Source organism: Eriocheir sinensis, chromosome 11 (assembly GCF_024679095.1).
Source record: "Eriocheir sinensis breed Jianghai 21 chromosome 11, ASM2467909v1, whole genome shotgun sequence".
Classification (NCBI taxonomy): Eukaryota; Metazoa; Arthropoda; class Malacostraca; order Decapoda; family Varunidae; genus Eriocheir; species Eriocheir sinensis.
Genome location: NC_066519.1, coordinates 4469884 through 4491621, shown reverse-complemented (window position 1 = coordinate 4491621; position 21738 = coordinate 4469884). Strand labels below are relative to the sequence as shown.

Here is a 21738-nt window from a genome sequence, read left to right as displayed (position 1 = left end):
AAGAGAGAAGAGGAAATGGAGGAGAGAAAGGGAAGGGAAGAAGAAGAGGGAAGAGGAAGAGGAAGAGAAAGAGAGAAGAGGAAGAGGAAATGGGAGGAGTTAAAGGGAAGGGGAAGGTGAAGAGGGAAGAGGAAGAGGAAGAGAAAGAGAGAAGAGGAAGAGGAAATGGGAGGAGAGAAAGGGAAGGGGAAGAAGAAGAGGGAAGAGGAAGAGGAAGAGAAAGAGAGAAGAGGAAGAGGAAATGGGAGGAGAGAAAGGGAAGGGGAAGGTGAAGAGGGAAGAGGAAGAGGAAGAGAAAGAGAGAAGAGGAAGAGGAAATGGGAGGAGAGAAAGGGAAGGGGAAGAAGAAGAAGGAAGAGGAAGAGAAAGAGAGAAGAGGAAGAGGAAATGGGAGGAGAAAAAGGGAAGGGGAAGGTGAAGAGGGAAGAAGAAGAGGAAGAGAAAGAGAGAAGAGGAAGAGGAAATGGGAGGAGGAAAAGGGAAGGGGAAGAACAAGAGGGAAGAGGAAGAGGAAGAGAAAGAGAGAAGAGGAAGAGGAAATGGGAGGAGGAAAATGGAAGGGAAGAGAGAAGAAAAGGAAAGAAGAAAAGAAAGAAAAGGGGAAGTGAAAGGAGGGAAAGAAGGCAGGGAGGAAAAAAAGACAAGAAAGAAAAGGAAATCCAAGGATGGAGGAAAGAAATGGAGCGGGAAGGAGGAAGGAAGAAAACAAAAATTAATAGAAAAGGAAACATGGAAACATGGAAATGCAGACAACAGAAAGCCTATTGGCTCATTACGAGGTCACCCGCTTTGGTGATTTAATCTGCTCGACAGCCACTTGGGGCTTGAGGAGCAAATGAAAGCACCTCGATATTGAGGAGCAGATACATAGGAATACATAGGAAGAACAGACACCAGAACACCTTGCGGTCTATTGCGTTGAGACTTGAAGCTATTAATACCCTGTGCTCGAACTACTGACGGTGTGAGTCTATTCCAGTGATCGACGACTCTGTTGTTGAAATTCTTTATTTTTTATATAAAAGCTAGTATTCTAATAGCTAGTTTTTGTACATCGGCTTCTTAAGACTAGTTACTAGATTCTAAACGGATGAAAGTCCTTTTAATTGGACTCCTCACGATGAGGTGAGATGTAGTTTCAAGGGTTACAGGTAGAGAGAGGCTTGATCCTCGTTTACCTTTGAGAGAGAGGAGAAAAAATAGGAAGGAACAAAGGAGCAAAGAAAGGAAAGAAGAAAGGAAGAAAGGAGGAAAAAGATAAGAGGAAGGAAAAAGAATGATTGAGACAAGAAAGAAGAAAAAATGATGGAAGAAAGAAAGGAGGGGCGGAAAAATAGGGAAGGAGGAAAAGGGAGGAAAGAAAAGAGGTATCAGGAGAGGGGGAGAAGGGAGAGGGGAGGAGGGAGAAGGGGGGAGGGAGAGGGAGGTAGAGGGGAAAGGGTCACGGTTTGAGTCTCTTGTCAATATTTGAAGCGATATGACTCGTGTGTTGACCAAATAAATAGCTGTTATTTTCTTTTTGGTGTGTGTGTGTGTGCGTGCGTGCGTGCATGTGCGTGTGTGTGTGTGTGTGTGTGTGTGCGTGCGTGCGTGCATGTGCGTGTGTGTGTGTGTGTGTGTGTGTGTGTGTGTGTGCCAGGAATCGAACTGGTGACCAACACAGTCTGTGCCAGATTTGCAAAGGGCGGGAAAGTTTCTGGGAAAACAGAAACTTTCCAAGGAAAGTTTCCGGGAATTTTCAGGGTCCGGAAATTTAGGGAATTTCGGAAATTTTCAAATTTTTCATATGTGTATTTGTATTAATAAACAAACCAATTTTGGTTTATATAACTATTAATTAAAAGGTTTTAAGAAACAACAATTTTATTTCCAATAGGCTAGGCCAAGTTTAAGGGACTTTCAAACACATGATATCCAGACACATATTAACATAGATTAACTAAGAAAGTCTCATTTAGTAAAGAAAAATAGCTGATTTTTCTGAGTCAAGACGTATGGTAACTTTTTGTGGTTTTGTTAGGTTGGGTTAAGTTTAGGGCATCTTCAAACACATATTAGGCGATATCTAATGGCACAAAATAACAAAGACTACCTCACTGAGTAAGTAAGGAAGCATATATGATTTTTCTGAGTCAAGACGTATGATAACTTTTTTTGTGGTTTTCTTAGGTTAGACCTAAGTTTGGGATATCTTCAAACACATAATAACCAGCAACTTATGGTATCAATCAATAAAGAATAAATTCACTTTGTTGTATAGAAAGTCTCATTAGTAACGAAGCGTATTTGAATTTTCTGAGTCAAGACGTATAGTAACTGATTGGGGTTTTGTTATGTTAGGTTTGGTCAAGTTTAGGGTATTTTTCAACACATGATAGCCAGCAACTTATGGTATAAATCATCAAAGTATGACAGCACTTTGCTGTATAGAGGGTCTAATTAGTAAGGAAACGTATATGAATTTTCTGAGTCAAAACCTATAGTAATGTTTCGAAATTTGTTAGGTTAGGTTAGATTAAGTTTATGGTATTTTTAAACGCATGATAGCCAGCAACTTATGGTATAAATCATCAAAGTATGACAGCACTTTCCTGTATAGAGGGTCTCATTAGTAAGGAAACGTATATGAATTTTCTGAGTCAAAGCCTATAGTAATGTTTCGAATTTTGTTAGGTTAGGTTAGATTAAGTTTATGGTATTTTTAAACGCATGATAGCCAGCAACTTATGGTATAAATCATCAAAGAATGGCCGCACTTTGCTGTATAGAAGGTCTCATTAGTAAGGAAGCATATATGAATTTTCTTCGTCAAAACCTGTAGTAATGTTTCGAATTTTGTTAGGTTAAGTTAGATTAAGTTTAAGGTATTTTCAAACACATGATATCCAACACCTTTTGACATAAATCAACAAAGAATGACCTCACTTTGTTGAATAGAAAGTCTTATTAGTAAGGAAGCACATATAAATGTTTCGAGTCATAACCTATAGTACTGTTTGGGGTTTTGTAAGGTTAAGTTAGATTAAGTTTAGGGTAGCTTCAAACACATGATTACCAGCTTCTTAAGGTATAAATCAATAAAGAATGACCTCACTTTATTGTATAGGAAGTCTCATTAGTAAGGAAGCACATAAATTTTCTGAGTCAAGACCTATGATACGGTAATATTTTGAGTTTTGTTAGGTTAGGTCAGGTTAAGTTTAGGGTATCTTTAAACATATGATTGCAGCACATTATGGTATGAATTAACAAAGAATGACCTCACTTTGTTGTATAGAAAGGTTATAAGTTAAGTTTAGGGGATCTTCAAACACAAGTATGATTGCCAACACCCTATGGTATAAAGCAACAAAGAATGACCTCACTTTGTTGTATAGAAAGTTTCATTAGTAAGAAAAGATGTGAAAGTAGATGGTGGCGAAAAAAATGAGAGAGGAACAAAAGGAGAAGAAGTTGTGGAAGAGGAGGAGGAGGAGGAGGAGGAAAACTATAAAAGACAACGAAGAAGATGAAGCCGAAAACGAGGAGAGGGAGAAACAAAAGAAGATGAGAAAGATAAGGAGAGAGAGAGAGAGAGAGAGAGAGAGAGAGAGAGAGAGAGAGAGAGAGAGAGAGAGAGAGAGAGAGAGAGAGAGAGAAAATTACATAGAATTACATAGATAACCAGACCACACAAGCCCTAAGGCCTAATCTAGGTGATCTGTCCTAAACCTAAGTGACAGTTGTTATCCGGCCACCATGGCGTTGAAACTGACCTGGTGAACTTTTAGATTGAGGAGATAGCGGTCAAGATTATTGTTAAACGATGCAGTCGAGTTACACTGCACCACTGATGGTGGTAATCTGTTCCAATCTCGAACGACAACAATAGTGAAGAAGGATTTTGTGCAATCTTTCATTAATAGAAAATGCCAAAATCCTGCTCTCTCTAACCCTTCCCGTGACTTCTGGCATCTAGCCAAAAACATCTCCAACTTCACTTCTTCATCTTTGCCTCCACTCCTCAGTCCTGACGGCAACACTGCCGTCTCATCTATCTCTAAGGCTGAATTCTTCTCTCAAACTTTTTCTAAAAACTCCAGTCTGGACGATTCTGGGCATATTCCTCCTACTCATCCCCCCTCTGACTCTTGTATGGCTGTTATAAGGATTCTTCAAAATGATGTTTTCTATGCCCTCTCTGGCCTCAATCCTCAGAAGGCTTATGGACCTGATGGAGTGCCTCCTATTGTCTTTAAAAACTGTGTCTCCGTGCTAACACCCTGCCTGGTCGAACTCTTTCGCCTCTGCCTGTCAACATCTACCTTTCCTTCCTGCTGGAAGTATGCCTTCATACAGCCTGTGCCTAAGAAGGGTAACCGTTCCAATCCCTCAAACTACCGTTCTACAGCTTTACTTTCTTGTCTATCTGAAGCTTTTGAATCAATCCTTGACCGGAAGATTCAAAAGCAACTTTCTACTTCTGACCTTCTATCTGATCACCAGTATGGGTTCCGCAAGGGGCGTTCTACTGGTGATCTTGCCTTCCTAACTGACTCTTGGTCATCCTCTCTTAGCCATTTCGGTGAAACCTTTGCTATTGCGCTGGACATATCTAAAGCTTTTGATAGGGTCTGGCACAAATCTTTGATTTCCAAACTACCTTCCTACGGTTTCTATCCTTCTCTCTGTACCTTTATCTCCAGTTTCCATTCTGACCGTTCTTTTTCTACTGTGGTGGACGGTCACTGTTCTTCCCCTAAACCTATTAACAATGGTGTCCCACAGGGTTCTGTTCTATCTCCCAATCTCTTTCTGTTGTTCATTGATGATCTTCTTTCCATAACGAACTGTCCTATCCATTCTTACGCCGATGACTCCACTCTGCATTACTCAACTTCTTTTAATAGAAGACCCACCATACAGGAACTTAACGATTCAAGGCTGGAGGCAGCAGAATGCTTAGCCTAAGACCTTACTACTATTTCCGATTGGGGCAAGAGGAACCTGGTGTCCTTCAACGCCTCAAAAACACATTTTCTCCACCTATCCACTCGACACAATCTTCCAAACAACTATCCCCTATTCTTTGACAACACTCAGCTATCACCTTCTTCATCACTAAATATCCTCTGTCTATCCTTAACTCAAAATCTCAACTGGAAACTTCATATTTCATCTCTTACTATATCAGCTTCCTCGAGGCTGGGCGTTCTGTACCGTCTCCGCCAGTTCTTCTCCCCCGCACAGTTGCTATCCATTTACAGGGACCTTGTCCGCCCTCGTATGGAGTATGCATCTCATGTGTGGGGGGGCTCCACTCACACAGCTTTCCTTGACAGAGTGGAGTCAAAGGCTCTTCGTCTCATCAGCTCTCCTCCTCATGCTGATAGTCTTCTACCTCTTAAATTCCGCCGCCAGGTTGCCTCTCTCTCTGCCTTCTATCGATATTTTCATGCTGATTGCTCTTCTGAACTTGCTAACTGCATGCCTCCCCCCCCTCACGCGGCCCCGCTGCACACGACTTACTACTCATGCTCATCCCTATACTGTCCAAACCCCTTATGCAAGAGTCAACCAGCATCTTCACTCTTTCATCCCTCACGCTGGTAAACTCTGGAACAATCTTCCTTCATCTGTATTTCCTCCTGCCTACGACTTGAACTCTTTCAAGAGGAGGGTATCAGGACAACTCTCCTCCCGATATTGACATCTCTTTTTGGACACTCCTTTGACCTCTATTCAGGAGCAGTAAGTAGCGGGCTTTTTTTTAATATTTTTCTTTACGCCCTTGAACTGTCTCCTTAGCTGTAAAAAAAAAAAAAAAAAAAATCTGAATGAACTTGTCTGCATTTGAGTTTAGCGCCATTATTTCTCGTTTGCGTCGAATCATCCATCACAGACAGCTTGGTCGGATCCACGTCGGTAAAACCGTTAAGTATTTAAAGCACTCGATCAGTTTTCCTCTGAGGCGGCGTTTTTCAAGAGAAAACAGGTTTAGATGTGACAGCCTTTCCTCGTAGGATTTGTTTCGTAATGAAGGAATCTTCTCGGTTGCTCTATGCTAAACACCTTCTAATTTAGCAATGTCTTTCGCATGGTGGGGAGACCAAAACTGCACGGCATACTCCAAATGAGGTCTGACGAAACTATTATACAAAGGTAGTATAACATCTTTATTCTAGAATGAAAAATTTATCTTAATCAAACCGATCATTCTGTTTGCTTTTTTAACGGACTCGTTGCACTGCTAGGAAAACTTGAAGTTAGACGCGACTGTGACGCTAAGATCTTTGACCGAGTGAACGCCTTTAACTTTAACGCCGCACATTTCATAGTCGTTCTTTATATTTCTAGATCCAACCTGAAGAATTTGGCACTTGTTTATATTAAAAGGCATTTCCCATTTTACTGACCAATCTGATATTTTACGCAAATCTTCTTGTAGGCTCCGCCTGTCATATTCCGTAAGTACCGCATTGCCGATTTTCGTGTCGTCCGCAAATTTACTAATGAAATTATTGAGACCACGGTCAATGTCATTGATGTAAATGACAAAGAGAACGGGTCCCAGGACAGAGCCTTGGGGGACACCACTAGTGACTGGCATCCACTCAGAGGCCACTCCATTTATTACAACTCTTTGCTTTATATTTCTTAGCCAGTGCTTGATCCATTCATGAAGCTTACCCCCGATACCTATTCCCTTGATTTTATGAAGCAACTTGTAGTGTGGGACTTTATCAAACACCTTCTGGAAGTCCAAATACAGTCTGTGATCGCATGATCCGAGGTGTTCGCCAACGCTAAAATTATCAACTAAGTTCTCTTGGGTTACTAATACAAGATCAAGAATATTATTATCGCGTGTTGGTTCACTAACCATTTGGCTAAGGCAGTTATTCTGAACGAAGTCTAACATCCTGTGCTATTCCCCTTCGGATCCCGTGAGTGTCTACCAGTCTAAATGCAGTTAAAATCGCCCAAAATCAATGCATCACTGTTTCGGAGAGTTCTTTGCAAAACGCTATACATTATTTCATCATCCTCGCGTGATTGGCCTGGAGGCCTATAAGTGACGGATATGTTGATTTTTAATTGATCGGTATTTGTACTCACGCTCAAGTGTTCTACAGTACTGTCCTCTGGTGTTTTATCAACGGGCTGTAAGTTACTTTTGACGTAAAGAGCCACTCCTCCACCTCTACGATTAACTCGGTCTTTATTGAAAAATATAAAGTTATCTATATTATATTCAGAAATTAAGTCATTATTAGCGGTGTCAATAAATGTTTCAGTTACGGCAATTACATCAAAGTCTTCTGTTTTAGTTAGGCACTGCAATTCATCGATCTTATTTCTTAAGCTTCGAGCGTTAAAGCTAAGAACCCTTAAATTGTCTTTTGTTATAACTCGAGAAACGGAGTTGTTAGTTGTTTTACGATTTAGTGAAGTGGTGGCCGCATGACAACTATCTATATTTAAGTGGACGGGGTGTGAACGCGCGACTCGTTTTTTGCTCTAAAGTCTCGAACAGCGCCGTGAAGCAGCCTCCCAAATCTTGCCGATCCGACTGCAGACAAATGGAGTCCATCTTTCTGAAATAGACTCCTCATGCCATAAAATTGATCCCAAAAGTTTACGTAGCCGGCGTCCATTTCCCTGCAAAGAGTTTGAAGTCTGTTATTTTGGCTAAAGGCCTTACTGTAAAAGACCGGAAGCAGCCGACATTCTGGGGGTGGGGGTGGGGGGGGGGGGGCGGAGAGAGAGAGAGAGAGAGAGAGAGAGAGAGAGAGAGAGAGAGAGAGAGAGAGAGAGAGAGAGAGAGAGAGAGAGAGAGAGAGAGAGAGAGAGAGAGAGAGAGAGAGAGAGAGAGAGAGAGAATGTTATGCATGGAAATGTTCTACGAGGAATCTTTTAGATTTCTTTGAGCTTCTCCGCAAAGTGACTCCGTTTTCTTCGCCTGGCTGACCTGCGGCGTATTGTTGTTGTTGTTGTTATTATTATTATTATTATTATTATTATTATTATTATCATTATTATTATTATTATTATTATTATTATTATTATTATTATTATTATTATTATTATAACTATCATTATTATTATTATTATAATTATCATTACTTTCTGCTAGACTTATCGTGAGTTTTCCCTCCCACTTTTTTCTTCCTCCATTTCTTCCTTCCTTCTTTCCTCCCTTCTTTCTTCCTTCTTTCTTCCTCCTTTCTTCCTTCTTTCCTTCCTTCTTTCTTCCTCCTTTCCTTCCTCCTTTCTTCCTCCTTTCCTTCCTTCCTTCCTTCCTTCCTTCCCTTTCGTTATGTGTTGTATATTCTGAGAGAGAGAGCGAGAGAGAGAGAGACTTAATAAGAGACATGAAGTAAAATACGAGATGAGATTAGTTACTTTTTTTTACGTCTTTCATTACTCTCTCTCTCTCTCTCTCTCTCTCTCTCTCTCTCTCTCTCTCTCGCTGGCTCGCTCACACACGTCTTAAGTTTGCAGTATTTTTTTCACCGTCTCGAATTATCCCAAGTTTGTATTCCGTTCAAAACAAGTTTTGCCGCTCGTGTGTGTTTGTGTTTGTGTGTGTGTGTGTGTGTGTGTGTGTGTGTGTGTGTGTGTGTGTGTGTGTGTGTGTGTGTGTGTGTGTGTGTGTGTGTGTGTGTAGAGAGAGAGAGAGTGCTTGTATGCAAAATTGATAATGGTGAGGAAACTGGGAGAGGAGGAAAAGAAACAGAAGGTGAAGTAAAGTAACGGAAGGGACGAGGAAAGAAGGAGATTTGATTTGATTTGATAAATTTATTACACCCATGGGGCGACAATCATATTTACAGTTATGAAGTCTGGCACTATTTACATTTAGCAGCTAAACTGGAGGTTAGAGAAAAGCATAAAGAGCTCACACAAAAGTATAAATAAATTGTAAAACGTTATCTCAAAACGTTATGAAAAGAACACATATCCTACCAATAGTATCGGTCTACGATGAATACAGTAATCAGCACTCACCAAAGTGTGGGTGTTGCATCAAAACAATGTCTAAGTGGTTGCCAGTGAGGAGATATTTACAGGTGTCGGTCACTGACTGTCCCTGGGGCAGCAGATCCCTGACTGAAGGACACTCAAGGCAGTAGTGCTGGAGGTGGTTGGCGTTGGGAAGGCCACACAGCTTGCAGGCAGAGTAGTGAGGAGCGTCCCCAGCTTCACAGACTTGCCACACCGGACGATAGCCCAGACGAAGACGAGCAGTCACAACATTGTGCCTGCGAATCTTCAGTCCATGCCTGCGATACTTGGGAGGTGATTGACGGAAGTGGTCGTAGTGCTGTATGGAAACACTCTGCGTCCGTTCTGAGTCCCTACGTTGGAGTGTAGTGAGATGAGCGGCTTTATGGACCGTCTTTTTGTAACAGCGGAGAGATGGTCTAGCATTAGCAGGAGGAGGTAGTCTGCAGGCATGTTTCGCGATGAGGTCCACAGTGTCATTGGATGCAATACCAACATGTGAAGGAATCCATAGGAACGTAACGATGAGGGAGTTATCAAAAGCTAACACTAATTGCTGTAATATTTGTTGAACTACATCAGAGCACGTGGGTTGTAGAGATGAAAGGGCTAGAAGGGCAGGCTGAGAGTCACAGATGACCACACCATTCAGTCTTCGCTGAAGTAAGAGACGAACGGCTTCCAGAATCCCACGTAACTCACAGTAGGTTGAACTTGATGAGTTGCATAGTCTGTGGCCGACCCAGCCTCCCGTAGGTGGGTCCACATCAGGAGAGTAGACGGCGTACCCCGCGCTGCCATCAGCCTGCAGGGACCCGTCAACATAGAGATAATTTGCAGCAGGAACCATGGAAGACACTTTGTTGATATTTTCTAAGGCCAGTTGTTTTTGCAAGAGTGGTGGGTCACTTTTGGAGGTGGGAGTGTAGAACACACGCGGCCGAGGAATCTTCCAAGGAGGTGGGCCATGATCCACTACAGCCACGGGAACATTGATGTCGAGTCTTCGTAGGGTGGAGCAGACTGTATTAATTAGGTTGCGGGCACCTGGACGAAGTTGGGGTACTGGTGCAACAGCGTGAAGTGAGGTTCTAAGGACTTGAGAGAAATGTGGGGCGAGGTGAGGAGAGTTAAGGCATTTGGCTCCGAAATATGACACGTTGGCGTGTATTCTTTCAACTAATGGCGGAAGATTGAGTTCAGACTGCATGTTGACTATTCTTGTGGAAGTAGGACAGCCTAAGATAAGCCGCATGGCTTTATTCTGAAACTTTTCAATGGCCTGTAATGCTGTTTTGGTAAGCTGGGAAAGAGCAGGGGAGAGATAGTCGACCACTGATCGGAGAGATGCGATATAAATAGTTTTGGCTACAGGGATAGACACGCCAGCGGCATTGTTTGTCAGCCACTTTAGAGGAAACAGGCGCCGCTCCAGTCGGGCCAACAGATCTTGAATGATGGGATGCACACGTTGTCTCGCAGGCGTGGAAGGAGTAATGCGTACAGGCGCGCCAAGGTAGAGGTACTGCGTGCACAAAGGTATGACACGGTCACCTTTCGTGAAGTCCGGAAGTGTTCTTGGCTGCCGGAGAGAAAAGATTCTACTCTTTTCTGGAGAAATAAGGAGGCCACATGAGGACGCTGACACATGAAACGAGTGAAGTAAACGTTGGAGGTCTGCTGGGGAGCTGGAATGGATACAAATGTCGTCAGCGTAGCAGGTGATCGTTGTGCCTGGCACGTCGGGAAGTAGGGACAGCAGGCGGTGAATAAGGATGTTGAATAAGAAAGGGCTGAGGACACCGCCTTGTGGAGTACCGAGTTCGAAGTCTTGGATGGTACTGCATGCCCCCTTGAATAGTACACGAGATGTTCTGTTTTGTAGGTATCCTCGTAGCCATCTTAGAAGGTGTCCCTTAACTCCAAATTCCACTAGCTGGTCTAGTATGACTTCTCTATTTGCGACATCAAAGGCACTTTTCAAATCGATGAAGGCCACAACGCTTTTCGGGGTGAGGCGGGTGTACAGCTCCATGAGGCAGTGGTGCGTGCCGCGCTGTGGTAAGAAACCATACAGCCTGGGCGAGAGCCTGTCTTGTAACCGGAAGAGGAGGCGGGTAAGGAGAATTCGTTCTAGGACTTTGCTGAAGCAGGATGTAAGGGAGATGGGTCGGAATTTGTCAGTGCCAGGCTTAGGGATGGGCACAATCAGGCTGAAGGTCCAGGCTCTCGGTACGTGACCCTGGTGGAAACAAAGGTTGTACAGCTTTAGGAGGGGGTTCCCAGGCACCTGTAGGAGTAGGCGAAGGACAGGGTAGGTGATACCGTCATTGCCTGGGGCTGTTGCCTTAGCGCTGACAAGAGCACGTCGTAGTTCCTCGTCCGTTATGGGCACATTATCCTCTTCATCCTTGTCGAGGAGTGCGGCAGCCAGGCGAAGAGCGCGGAAGTGCCTCTGTGTGGAGAGAGCGTCCTGAACGTGTGCGGGGAGGTTATCAAATCTTGACTGTGCTGACCAGGCGTCATTGAGGTCTTGGGCGTACTGGGCTGGGCTGTGGTGAAGGGCACTGGGAGGCTTTTTCTTTATAACCTTGTTAATGAGGTACCACATAGATCCAATATTCGTTTGATGGTTGATGTCTGTGAATCGATGCCACGAGTCTGTTTGGACACACTCTTGGAGGGCGACAAGGTCATCAATGGACAGCTGAAACTGATGCAAGGACTGTGGAGTTGGTCGTTGTTGGAAGTTGAGGCCATCCTCCTCCGCAACCCTCTCTGCTTGCTTGATTCGGTTGTCCAACGTCCAAATGTGAGCTTCAGGGCGACGTTTGATGTGTGGCCTGCTGACGTATCGGGTGTGGAAGTCGTGGGTGGAGGTAACAAGTGCAGAGTATAACTTTTCAGGGCAATGGAAATCAAACGTGGGGAGAAGGGAAGTAATGTAAGAGACGTATGTGGGGCAGTACTTAGGTAGTATCGTAATGCGAGTACGGTCATGTACAGGTGAAGGTGCAACTGAGAAGGAATAATGAAGCCTAAGAGCAATGTGGTCAGAAAAGAGAGTAGGGATAGACGAACACTTGACTTTTGAAGCCACCAGTCCAGCTGTAAGAATGTGATCCAGTGCCTCCTCGGGCATGTGTGGCGCCCGCGGTGTCCCAGCGAGTAAGTTGGTTGCGTTGGATGTACTGGAGCAGTCGAGTCCCGCTTCGATTCACGGTACCTGAAGTGTCTCCCAACGCAGGGTGTCTGGCGTTAAAGTCCCCCATGTATATCATGCCGCGCTTTGTGGGAGCGGGGTGAGCTGCTGGGTTAATCCTGCCGAATAAACGTTGCACAGACGGATCTTGCTGCTCCCAACGGTTACTTCAATGAGTTGGAAAGTCGTGTCTTCATCCACAGAGCTTCGGAGGAGTTGGTGTTGTATGGAGGAGTGAACGTAGGTAACGAGCCCGTTCCTGACCAAGTGGACGTAGGAAATGTAACCGCTGAGAGAAGGAGCGTTCCCCGCAGGTAATGGGCGGCCTACAAAAGCTTCTTGGATAAAGATAATGTCCGGACGACGACCATTTATATAGCCTTTAAGGGCAGCAAGTTTGTTGTAGCTTGTGATCCCACAAGCATTCCATGAGATCACCTGTAGCTTGATTTGGTCAGTGAAGTCTGTTTTGGGTCTTGCGGGGGCCAATCGTGGTAGAGGTGGTGGCAGAGGCACCCCTGCGCGCCGCGGCGCGGGGAGACCCTATTGATGTTGCATCAATTCTCTCGAGGCGAGTGGCAATAGTGTCGAGCTTCTCTGTGAAAGTGGAGACGGTGGCAATGACGACCTGTTGAGCCTCAACTAAGGAATTCAGTGTAGTTTCAACTTCGCTTTGCTTGTTGGCCAGTTCCTCCAAGCGAGCATCAATGGCGTCAAAGCGTGCTGTTAGGGAAGTAAACTTAGACTTGAGAGCGGCGACGGCATCGCGAAGCGCAGTAACTTGAGTGGTATCCAGACCAGTGGAGGCAGAAGAAGCAGCAGTGTGTAATGGGGGCTGTGCACGTGGTGTCCCACGCGCTGCAGTGGGGGCGGTGGGAGGAGCCTGCTGACGCTTGGCGCACCCATGCCACACGTTGACTCCTGTCTGTTGACATCGCGGGCATTTCCACTGTGAGGCATCTGGTGGTAGTTGATCTGGCTGATTCGAAGTCGAGGCAGAAGCAGTCGCAGCTGACGGAGGGTTACGGTGGAGGCAGGTGCGTGAATCATGTTGGCCAGAGCACCACGCACACCGCTCAGAAGCAGAGCAATACCGAGAGATGTGACCAATGCCCCAGCAACGAAAACACCAAGGCTGCTCGTCCTTCATCTTCCGAAGATCACAATCTGGCAGGCAGGGTAGGAAGCTGAAAGTAACTGTTGGCGGCGGAGGGTCAGGAAGACTCCAGGTGACTACCAATCGTTTGAGTGGCGTCCCGTTCTGGTGGAAACGTCGTGCTGTGTTTATACCCGGAAGCTCTTTAGCCAAGGAGGGATCGACGCAGACTGGGTAACGAGTAAGGAGGTATGTAGGAAACTTGCGGGGCCGTTCGGGTGAATCCTGAACCTCTAGGATGAGGGACAAAAACTCCCCCCTCGTCACAGTGTCTACAATGTCCGTACGGCGTCTAGAGATGTATACAAACCGAGACGTAACTGCTGCCATCTTGACCTCAGCCAGATTGCGGTCGAGATGGAAAGCTCGGGTAACCTCAGACAGCCAGCGGATCTTGGTGTCTACAGTTGGACTGCCCTTGAAAAGGAGTTTCACATAATCAGTCCTGGGAGCAAATGCTGGCGCTGCAGGAGTGGACGGTGATGGCTGTTGATGGAGTTAGATGGGCCGAGGGCGGATGTGAGTGTTGTAACCTTGGTCGGGTGTGCCGGGTGGAGGACCCGAGGAGTCTCGTCGCTTGTGTGTCTTGGGAGCACGAGGTGGCAACTCACTGTCACTATCCGATGTGTTGCTTATGGGACGTTTGATGGAAGACGATGTTTGGTCGCCGCGGGGGGGAGCAGCATGGGCAGGCAGCCCTGCTGACATTGACGTGACATGCGGTAGCGGAGGCCATTCTCCCTCAAGCAGCATGTTCTCCTCATCACTCAGCGCCAAGTCAGCTTCAACGTCTTCAAGAGTGCCAGGTCCAGAGTACTCCATGGCGCACACGTAGGGATGTCAACGCCCCAATGCTACACTGGTGACTCGTGGCAGCATGGGAAGTGACGTATCCATGACGTCGCAAAACGTCACTCTCCTCGCACTGCGCATGCGCAGCAGCGAGGCGCGCCGACCAGAGGGGCTCCGCTTGGCTACCTTGCGTGTCACTTAAAACTACAGGCTAAGTCCACAACCCTCCAAATCCAAAATGCACTGGACAGTCCAATGGACCTTTATGTAGCTCACAGCAACAGATGGGAGGTGGTAGCAAGCGAAATCAAGCAGAAATCCGCCAAAACAGAAGAGCTGCTTGCAGGTGTTGTTTACAACGAGGCCCTCTGGTGGCCAGCGAAAGAAGGAGAGTGAAGATTGGGGAAGCTAACAACCATAGTACCGTCACCGACGTTTCCCTAACCTTGCAGGTTTGCCAGATCAAAACCTTCCGTGTATCACTCTTATGTGGTAACACTGCAATCTAGAGCTTTCGGTTGACGGAATTCGGCGGCCCTAACATTTTCTATATGCAGGAATCTATGCCTTTCCTTATTAACATGGACACCATAGTAAATTATATGATGTTTTTATTAATTTATTTGAATGCATAAACACATAAGTAAACACATGGTTAGCCGAATTCTTTGTTGTGGTACCTGCACGCTAGTGCGAGTTTTGAAGTGATGGAGGGCTCCCCTGTCCTTGTAGGCACCCTCTGTCCTTTGTACGCAAGAAATCTGAGTAACTGAGTAATGGGGAGGCGGTGGCTGAGTCGTCAGGTCAGTCAGTCAGCCAGTCAGTCAGTGACTCAGTCAGTCAGTCATCCAGTCAGTCAGTCAGTCAGTCAGTCATCCAGTCAGTCAGTCAGTCATCCAGTCAGTCAGTCAGTCAGTCAGTCATCCAGTCAGTCAGTCAGTCAATCATTCGGCCAGCCAGCCAGCCAGTCACCCAGTCAGCCAGCAAGCCAATCAGCCAGTCAGTCAGTCAGTCAGTCAGCCTACCAGCCAGCCACCTACCCAGCCACGCAGCCACCCAGCCAGCCAGCCAGTCAGTCAGTCAGTCAATCAGTCAGTCAGTGTGATGGGTGCAGGAGTGGTCTTGATTCGCTGGCCTCCCCCATCCACTTCCACCCATCACCACCACCACCGCCGCCAGAGGGAAAAATTGTTTCGTTTTGATTAATGTGTCCCTCCCCTTCACCCCCTTCCCTCGTCCCTCCCTCTCCCCCCTTCCCTCCTCCCTCTTCTCCCTTCCCTCCTTCCCTACACCTCACCATACACAGTAATCCCTCTATTTCCTCTTTCCTTTCATTTTTCACTCATTTTCGCTTCCTTTTCTCTCTCTCTCTCTCTCTCTCTCTCTCTCTCTCTCTCTCTCTCTCTCTCCCTTCCCTCCCTTCCTCCCTCCTCTCCCTTCCCTCCCTTCTGTTCCCTTCCTCTCCCTCCCCTTCTTTCCCCTCCCTTCCATTCCCTCCCCCTCTCTCCCCTTCTTTTCCCCCCCCTTCTCTCCCCCTCCCCTTCTCTCCCCCTCCCTTCTATTCCTTCCCCCTCCCTCCCCTTCTCTTCCATTCCTTCACCCTCCCTCCCCTTCTCTTCCCCACTTTTCCATTCTCTTCTCCTCCCTTCCCTTCTCTCTCCCTTCCTCCCCATCTCTCCCTCCCTCCCCTTTTCTTACCTACCTCCCCTTCTCTTTCATCCTCCCTACGATTTTCCCTTTCCTCCTCCCTTACCCGTCCCCTCCTCTTAACCGTGACCCCTCTCCCTTCCTCCCTCCCTTTTCTTCCTCCCTTCCTTTTCTTCCTCCCTTCTTTCCGTCCTTCCTTCCTTCCTTTTTCCCTCATTCTTTCCTCCCTCCATAAGCTTCCTTCCATTCTCTTTCCTGCTTCCATACCACCCTTTCCTCCCTCCCTCCCTTCCTTTCCCTTCATTCCTCCTTCTCTTCCTTCCTCCTCTTCCTTCCTCCCTCCCTTCCTCCCTCCCATGCGTTGTGACAAAGCATCGTCCCCTCAGAGTGGAGGATGGCTAACGTAACACCGATTGTTAAGAAAGGAGACAAGAAAAACTCCGGGTAATTACAGGCCCATTAGTCTAACTTCAGTAGTAACCAAGATGCTCAAGAGCATAATTAGAGACAAAAATGCGAGTTACCTTGAAAGCCATTCATTAATTAAGGATTCACAACATGGCTTCCGTAGCAAAAGATCCTGCCTATCAAACCCACTAACCTTTAAGAACGATTTCTTCTCAGTTTATGACGTAACCAAATTACTGGACGTAGTATATCTTGATTTCAAGAAAGCGTTTGATAAAGCTCCACACCATAAATTACTGTATAAGTTAAAGCAAATAGGTATTGACGGTCAAGTACACCAATGAATAGCGAATTGGTTGAGCAACAGACAACAAAGAGTGGTGATCGACGGATTTAACTCAGAGTGGGCGCCTGTCACTAATGGCGTCCCTCAGGGCTCGGTTCTTGGCCCAGTGCTCCTCATTATTTGCATCAACGATGTGGACTTTGGAATCATTAATCTCATTAGTAAATTTGCAGATGACACAGAGTGGTAACTCGATTCTCACTGACGAAGACAGACAAAGCCTCCAAGAAGGTTTGCATACAATTTCAGCTTGATCTGATATATAGGAAATGCCCATTAATATAGATAAGTATCATGTTCTTCAAGTTGGAACAAGGAATAAAATTTTCAATTAAAAAATGAGTGGTATTTAAGCTCAAAAGCGTTCTATGCGTCAAGGACCTGGGTGTCAAAATTGCGTCAAACCTCAAATTCTCACAGCATTGCATCGACGCAGCGAACAAAGCGAACGGAATGCTGGGCTTCATTAAGATAATTTTTTTATTTAAAAATAAAGATGTAATACTCCCGCTATACAGTAGCTTAGCCCGACCCCACTTGGAATATGCGGTACAGTTTTGGTCTCCCCACCATGCAAAGGACATTGCTAAGTTAGAAAGTGTTTAATTTCGGGCAACAAAGATGATATTTTCCTTGCGCAACAAATCTTACGACGAAAGAATCTCGTCTGAAATGTTCTCTCATGAGAAAAGTTGCCTCCGAGGGAAAGTGATCGAATGTTTTAAAATACTTAATGGTTCTACGAATGTGGACATATCCAAATTGTTTATAATCGATGACATATTTCGAACGAGAAATAAACAAGTAAATTCAGACCACCAAATGTTTCTTCACCAACCTTGTAGTGCGAGAATGGAATAAGCTCCCACCTTCAGTGGTCCAGTGCAACACGATCGACTCCTTAAAAAACAAGCTCGACTGACACTTTCTTCAACATAATATTTACTAAAGTAGAAATACAAACTCTTGGTGCAATTTGATCAATACAATTTCACTTAGGTTAGAGGATAGACCACCTAGCCTGGACCACAGGGTCTGTGTAGCCTGAATATCTGTGTAAATCTCTGTAAGTCTCCCCCCTCAGCCTCAGCGGATCACAGTCGTCCCTCTCGTCCGCGCTAAATACATTTTTCTCGAATTCCACAAAGGACTCCGAATCTTGCTGACGCCGCAGTGCGATTGTGTTAACGTTATTATAAATTATAATTACTGCTACCACTACTACTACTACTACTACTATTACTACGGGCCTCCATCTATTAGAGTTGCGTTGTGAGCGGTATATTCTCTCATATCCTTTCACAAAGCAATTCATTGGCCCCACCCCGCCAATGACTGTGGCCGACAACCATCTTTATTTAATATTACAAACTTTACTAAACATTTTATTTTTAAGCTAACAGAGCTTGTGGTTGATACGACTATCAACCACCGTCGCCTCAAAGTCCAGGTCAGCAATGCGGGTGGTTTTGGGTGCAGGTGACCTGGTTCCTCTCAGGCAGACCAAGGCTGACCTCAGGAGGGAGAAGGACAGCCTGCATCTCATCCAGGCGACCACACTGCTTCTTGGGTGCTGTTTCTTATCCGCCAGTGTTTCGGCGAGTCTTGCGTAGAAGCTCTGCGCCCTTGGTCCCATCCTTCCTGCCGTCGTGAATACTACCGGGGTGAAGGAGCCCTGGTCCACATTCTGTATTCTTTCTTCATATGCTCTGTTCTTCTCTTGTTCGTTTCTTCTGTGGGCTGCATCAAGGGTCAGGTCTCTGTGGCAATGGGCCATGGGATCAAAGATCCTTATGTCAAAATATGCCCTTTGTCCACGAGTCAAAAACCCTCTGGCGCTAACATCCACTCGGGCTTCGTTCGAAACATTAGCGGTGCGTCTGGCGAGGTGTTCGCCTTGCAGAGGGAGCAGCATGGGTTCCACAGTCACGTCGTGGCAGACTTCTTTCAGCATCTGAGCTGTTACGTCTCTTACTTCATCATGTCTCATGCAGACGAAACCTCCTCTCTTGCATGTCATGGCATGATTTTGGTTGAAGGGTGAGCCACAGTTACACATGTTTGGGAGCCCATCCACTGGCCAGCCATACCTGAGGGCAAGGGCATCAGTAAATTCTTTTTTGTTTAAGTTGAAGCCTTTTGCCCTGATAGGTAGTGTAGTTAGCCAGTTTGAAGCGCCCACTTCCTGTGCAATATCTGTCCTCCTCCTTGTGTCTTCTGGGAGTTCTCTCATTAGGTCACTCAGAGTGTCTCTCTGTTTTCCTTCTCTGTTTATGGAGATTTCATTCCTTAGTGACCTAATATCTTGAGGGTTGTCTTCTCCCCTTTCATTTTGATTGGTAATATATCCGGTCAAGGAGGCTGTGATACTACTACTACTACTACTGCTACTACTACTGCTACTACTACGGGCCTCCATCTATTAGAGTTGCGTTGTGAGCGGTATATTCTCTCATATCCTTTCACAAAGCAATTCATTGGCCCCACCCCGCCAATGACTGTGGCCGACAACCATCTTTATTTAATATTACAAACTTTACTAAACATATTATTTTACTACTACTACTACTACTACTACTACTACTACTACTACTACTACTACTACTACTACTACTACTACTACTACTACTACTACTACTACTACTACTACTACTACTACTACTACTACTACTACTACTACCATTACTACCACTACTACTACTACTACTACTACTACTACTACTACTACTACTACTACTACTACTACTACTACTACTACTACTACTACTATTACTATTACTACTACTATTACTCCTCTCCTACTACAACGGGCCTCCATCTATTAGAGTTGCGTTGTGAGCGGTATATTTTCTCATATCCTTTCACAAAGCAATTCATTGGCCCCACCCCGCCAATGACTGTGGCCGACAACCATCTTTATTTAATATTACAAACTTTACTAAACATTTTATTTTTGCTAACAGAGCTTGTGGTTGATACGACTATCAACCACCGTCGCCTCAAAGTCCAGGTCAGCAATGCGGGTGGTTTTGGGTGCAGGTGACCTGATTCCTCTCAGGCAGACCAAGGCTGACCTCAGGAGGGAGAAGGACAGCCTGCATCTCATCCAGGCGACCACACTGCTTCTTGGCTGTTGTTTCTTATCCGCCAGTGTTTCGGCGAGTCTTGCGTAGAAGCTCTGCGCCCTTGGTCCCATCCCTCCTGCCGTCGTGAATACTACCGGGGTGAAGGAGCCCTGGTCCACGTTCTGTATTCTTTCTTCATATGCTCTGTTCTTCTCTTGTTCGTTTCTTCTGTGGGCTGCATCAAGGGTCAGGTCTCTGTGGCAATGGGCCATGGGATCAAAGATCCTTATATCAAAGTATGCCCTTTGTCCACGAGTCCAAAACCCTCTGGGGCTAACATCCACTCGTGCTTTGTTCGAAACATTAGCGGTGCGTCTGGCGAGGTGTTCGCCTTGCAGAGGGAGCAGCATGGGTTCCACAGTCACGTCGTGGCAGACTTCTTTCAGCATCTGAGCTGTTACGTCTCTTACTTCATCATGTCTCATGCAGACGAAACCTCCTCTCTTGCATGTCATGGCATGATTTTGGTTGAAGGGTGAGCCACAGTTACACATGTTTGGGAGCCCATCCACTGGCCAGCCATACCTGAGGGCAAGGGCATCAGTAAATTCTTTTTTGTTTAAGTTGAAGCCTTTTGCCCTGATATGTAGTGTGGTTAGCCAGTTTGAAGCGCCCACTTCCTGTGCAATATCTGTCCTCCTCCTTGTGTCTTCTGGGAGTTCTCTCATTAGGTCACTCAGAGTGTCTCTCTGTTTTCCTTCTCTGTTTATGGAGATTTCATTCCTTAGTGACCTAATATCTTGAGGGTTGTCTTCTACCCTTTCATTTTGATTGGTAATATATCCGGTCAAGGAGGCTGTGATTCGGATTGAGTTCCTGAATTCAGACTCAGCCAGATTTTGCGGGTTGGTGATGCCGAGCCCACCCATTCTTGGCGGCAACTCCAGCAATCTTCTCTCCTGGTCACTGGGACATCTCCCATTTGCTATCGCCGGTATGAAGGTGTTTCTGATAGCATCTTCCAGAGGTTTTAGTAACGGAGCAACATCAGGAACTGTCCTCATGAGGTAGTTCCATTTATGCTTGACACCGTACGTAAATGCTGCGTAGGCTTGCTGCGGTTCTGTTTTGGCGATCTCGCTCAGTCTCTGCAGTTCGGACTCCCAGCGCTTTACAGCCGTTTTCACATATTCGGTTCTGTATTCAGCTGTTCCAATGGCTGCCCCGAGGTGTCTTTCTCCAGTCACTGACAGTTTCACGTTACTGCCCTGGAATGCTGTTTTGGCCCGATCGTATGCCTCTGGTTTTACAATCACCACAGACTTCGTGGCGTTGGGATGGTACCCTATTTTTGGGCCATGTTCATTGACGAGGTCCCACCATTTCCTGAGGTCTGCAGACTTTCCTACCCCGGTGAGGTCATCCGCATACGCCACCTGTTTGACGTTGGTGTTTTCATGGCGGATGATGTCCTGCAGCTTCATCATTCCCAGGGCAAACATTGCCATGGCCACTGGGTCCCCTTGGGTGGTGCCCTCTGAGGATTGTATGGCCACCGGGTCTCCAAGTCGTTGGTTATTATGACTGCTGATGAACAGTCTGGCAGGTTCCTTGTATGTATTTTCAATATATTGGGCGAATATAGGGCACTTGATTTTGATGTTGTGCAGTGCTGTCTCCCTATTGATGTTGTTGAACGCATTTGCAGCGTCCACCATCAGCACCGCCTCACATTCTGGGTGTTCGAACATTCTCCTGACAGCGTGAATGGCCGCTTCACACCCAGCCTGCTGACCCGCACACACTTGGAGGTTTCCCACCGCCTTCCTCACGTCGTCCTTCACCACCTCCATGACAGCCTTGCCTATGATCCTCCTGAGCACCTCCCCTATCCCGATGGGGCGACAGCCTGGTTTTTTATCCAGCGGGATGAGCCGGCAGGCCATCAAAGGCTCGAGGTGTTGGCAATTCTCTGACGCCAATTTTCTTGCTAGGGCGGCTATTGCGTCGCGAAGATCCACAGCTGGATTACCAAAGATGTTCTTACTGAGGAGGTGTTTCCACCCCTTGGCATCCAGGCCTGATGGTCCAGCCGCTCCCTGCGTGTGAAGGGCGTGCTTCCAGATCACGTCAC

General features: G+C 46.0%; 1 protein-coding gene across 1 annotated transcript; it reads right to left on the bottom strand.

Moving 5' to 3' along the window:
- Window positions 1-17785: 17785 nt before the first annotated feature.
- Window positions 17786-21355, bottom strand: LOC126997120 (uncharacterized). Its single transcript, XM_050858178.1, has 2 exons — window positions 19614-21355; window positions 17786-18053 (listed from the first exon to the last, which is right to left on the bottom strand). Exons 1-2 carry the CDS (start codon window positions 21353-21355, stop codon window positions 17936-17938), a joined length of 1860 nt encoding a protein of 619 aa, XP_050714135.1. The 3' UTR covers window positions 17786-17935.
- Between the last annotated feature and the right edge of the window lie 383 nt (window positions 21356-21738).

Excerpts from the sequence above, each read along its gene's own strand:
- LOC126997120 (XM_050858178.1), bottom strand. The coding sequence starts at position 21,355 with ATGTTCGAACACCCAGAATGTGAGGCGGTGCTGATGGTGGACGCTGCA. Across the intron at positions 18,054-19,613 it reads CTGTCCTTCTCCCTCCTGAG|GTCAGCCTTGGTCTGCCTGA; the intron begins GTCAGCCTTGGT and ends CTCCCTCCTGAG.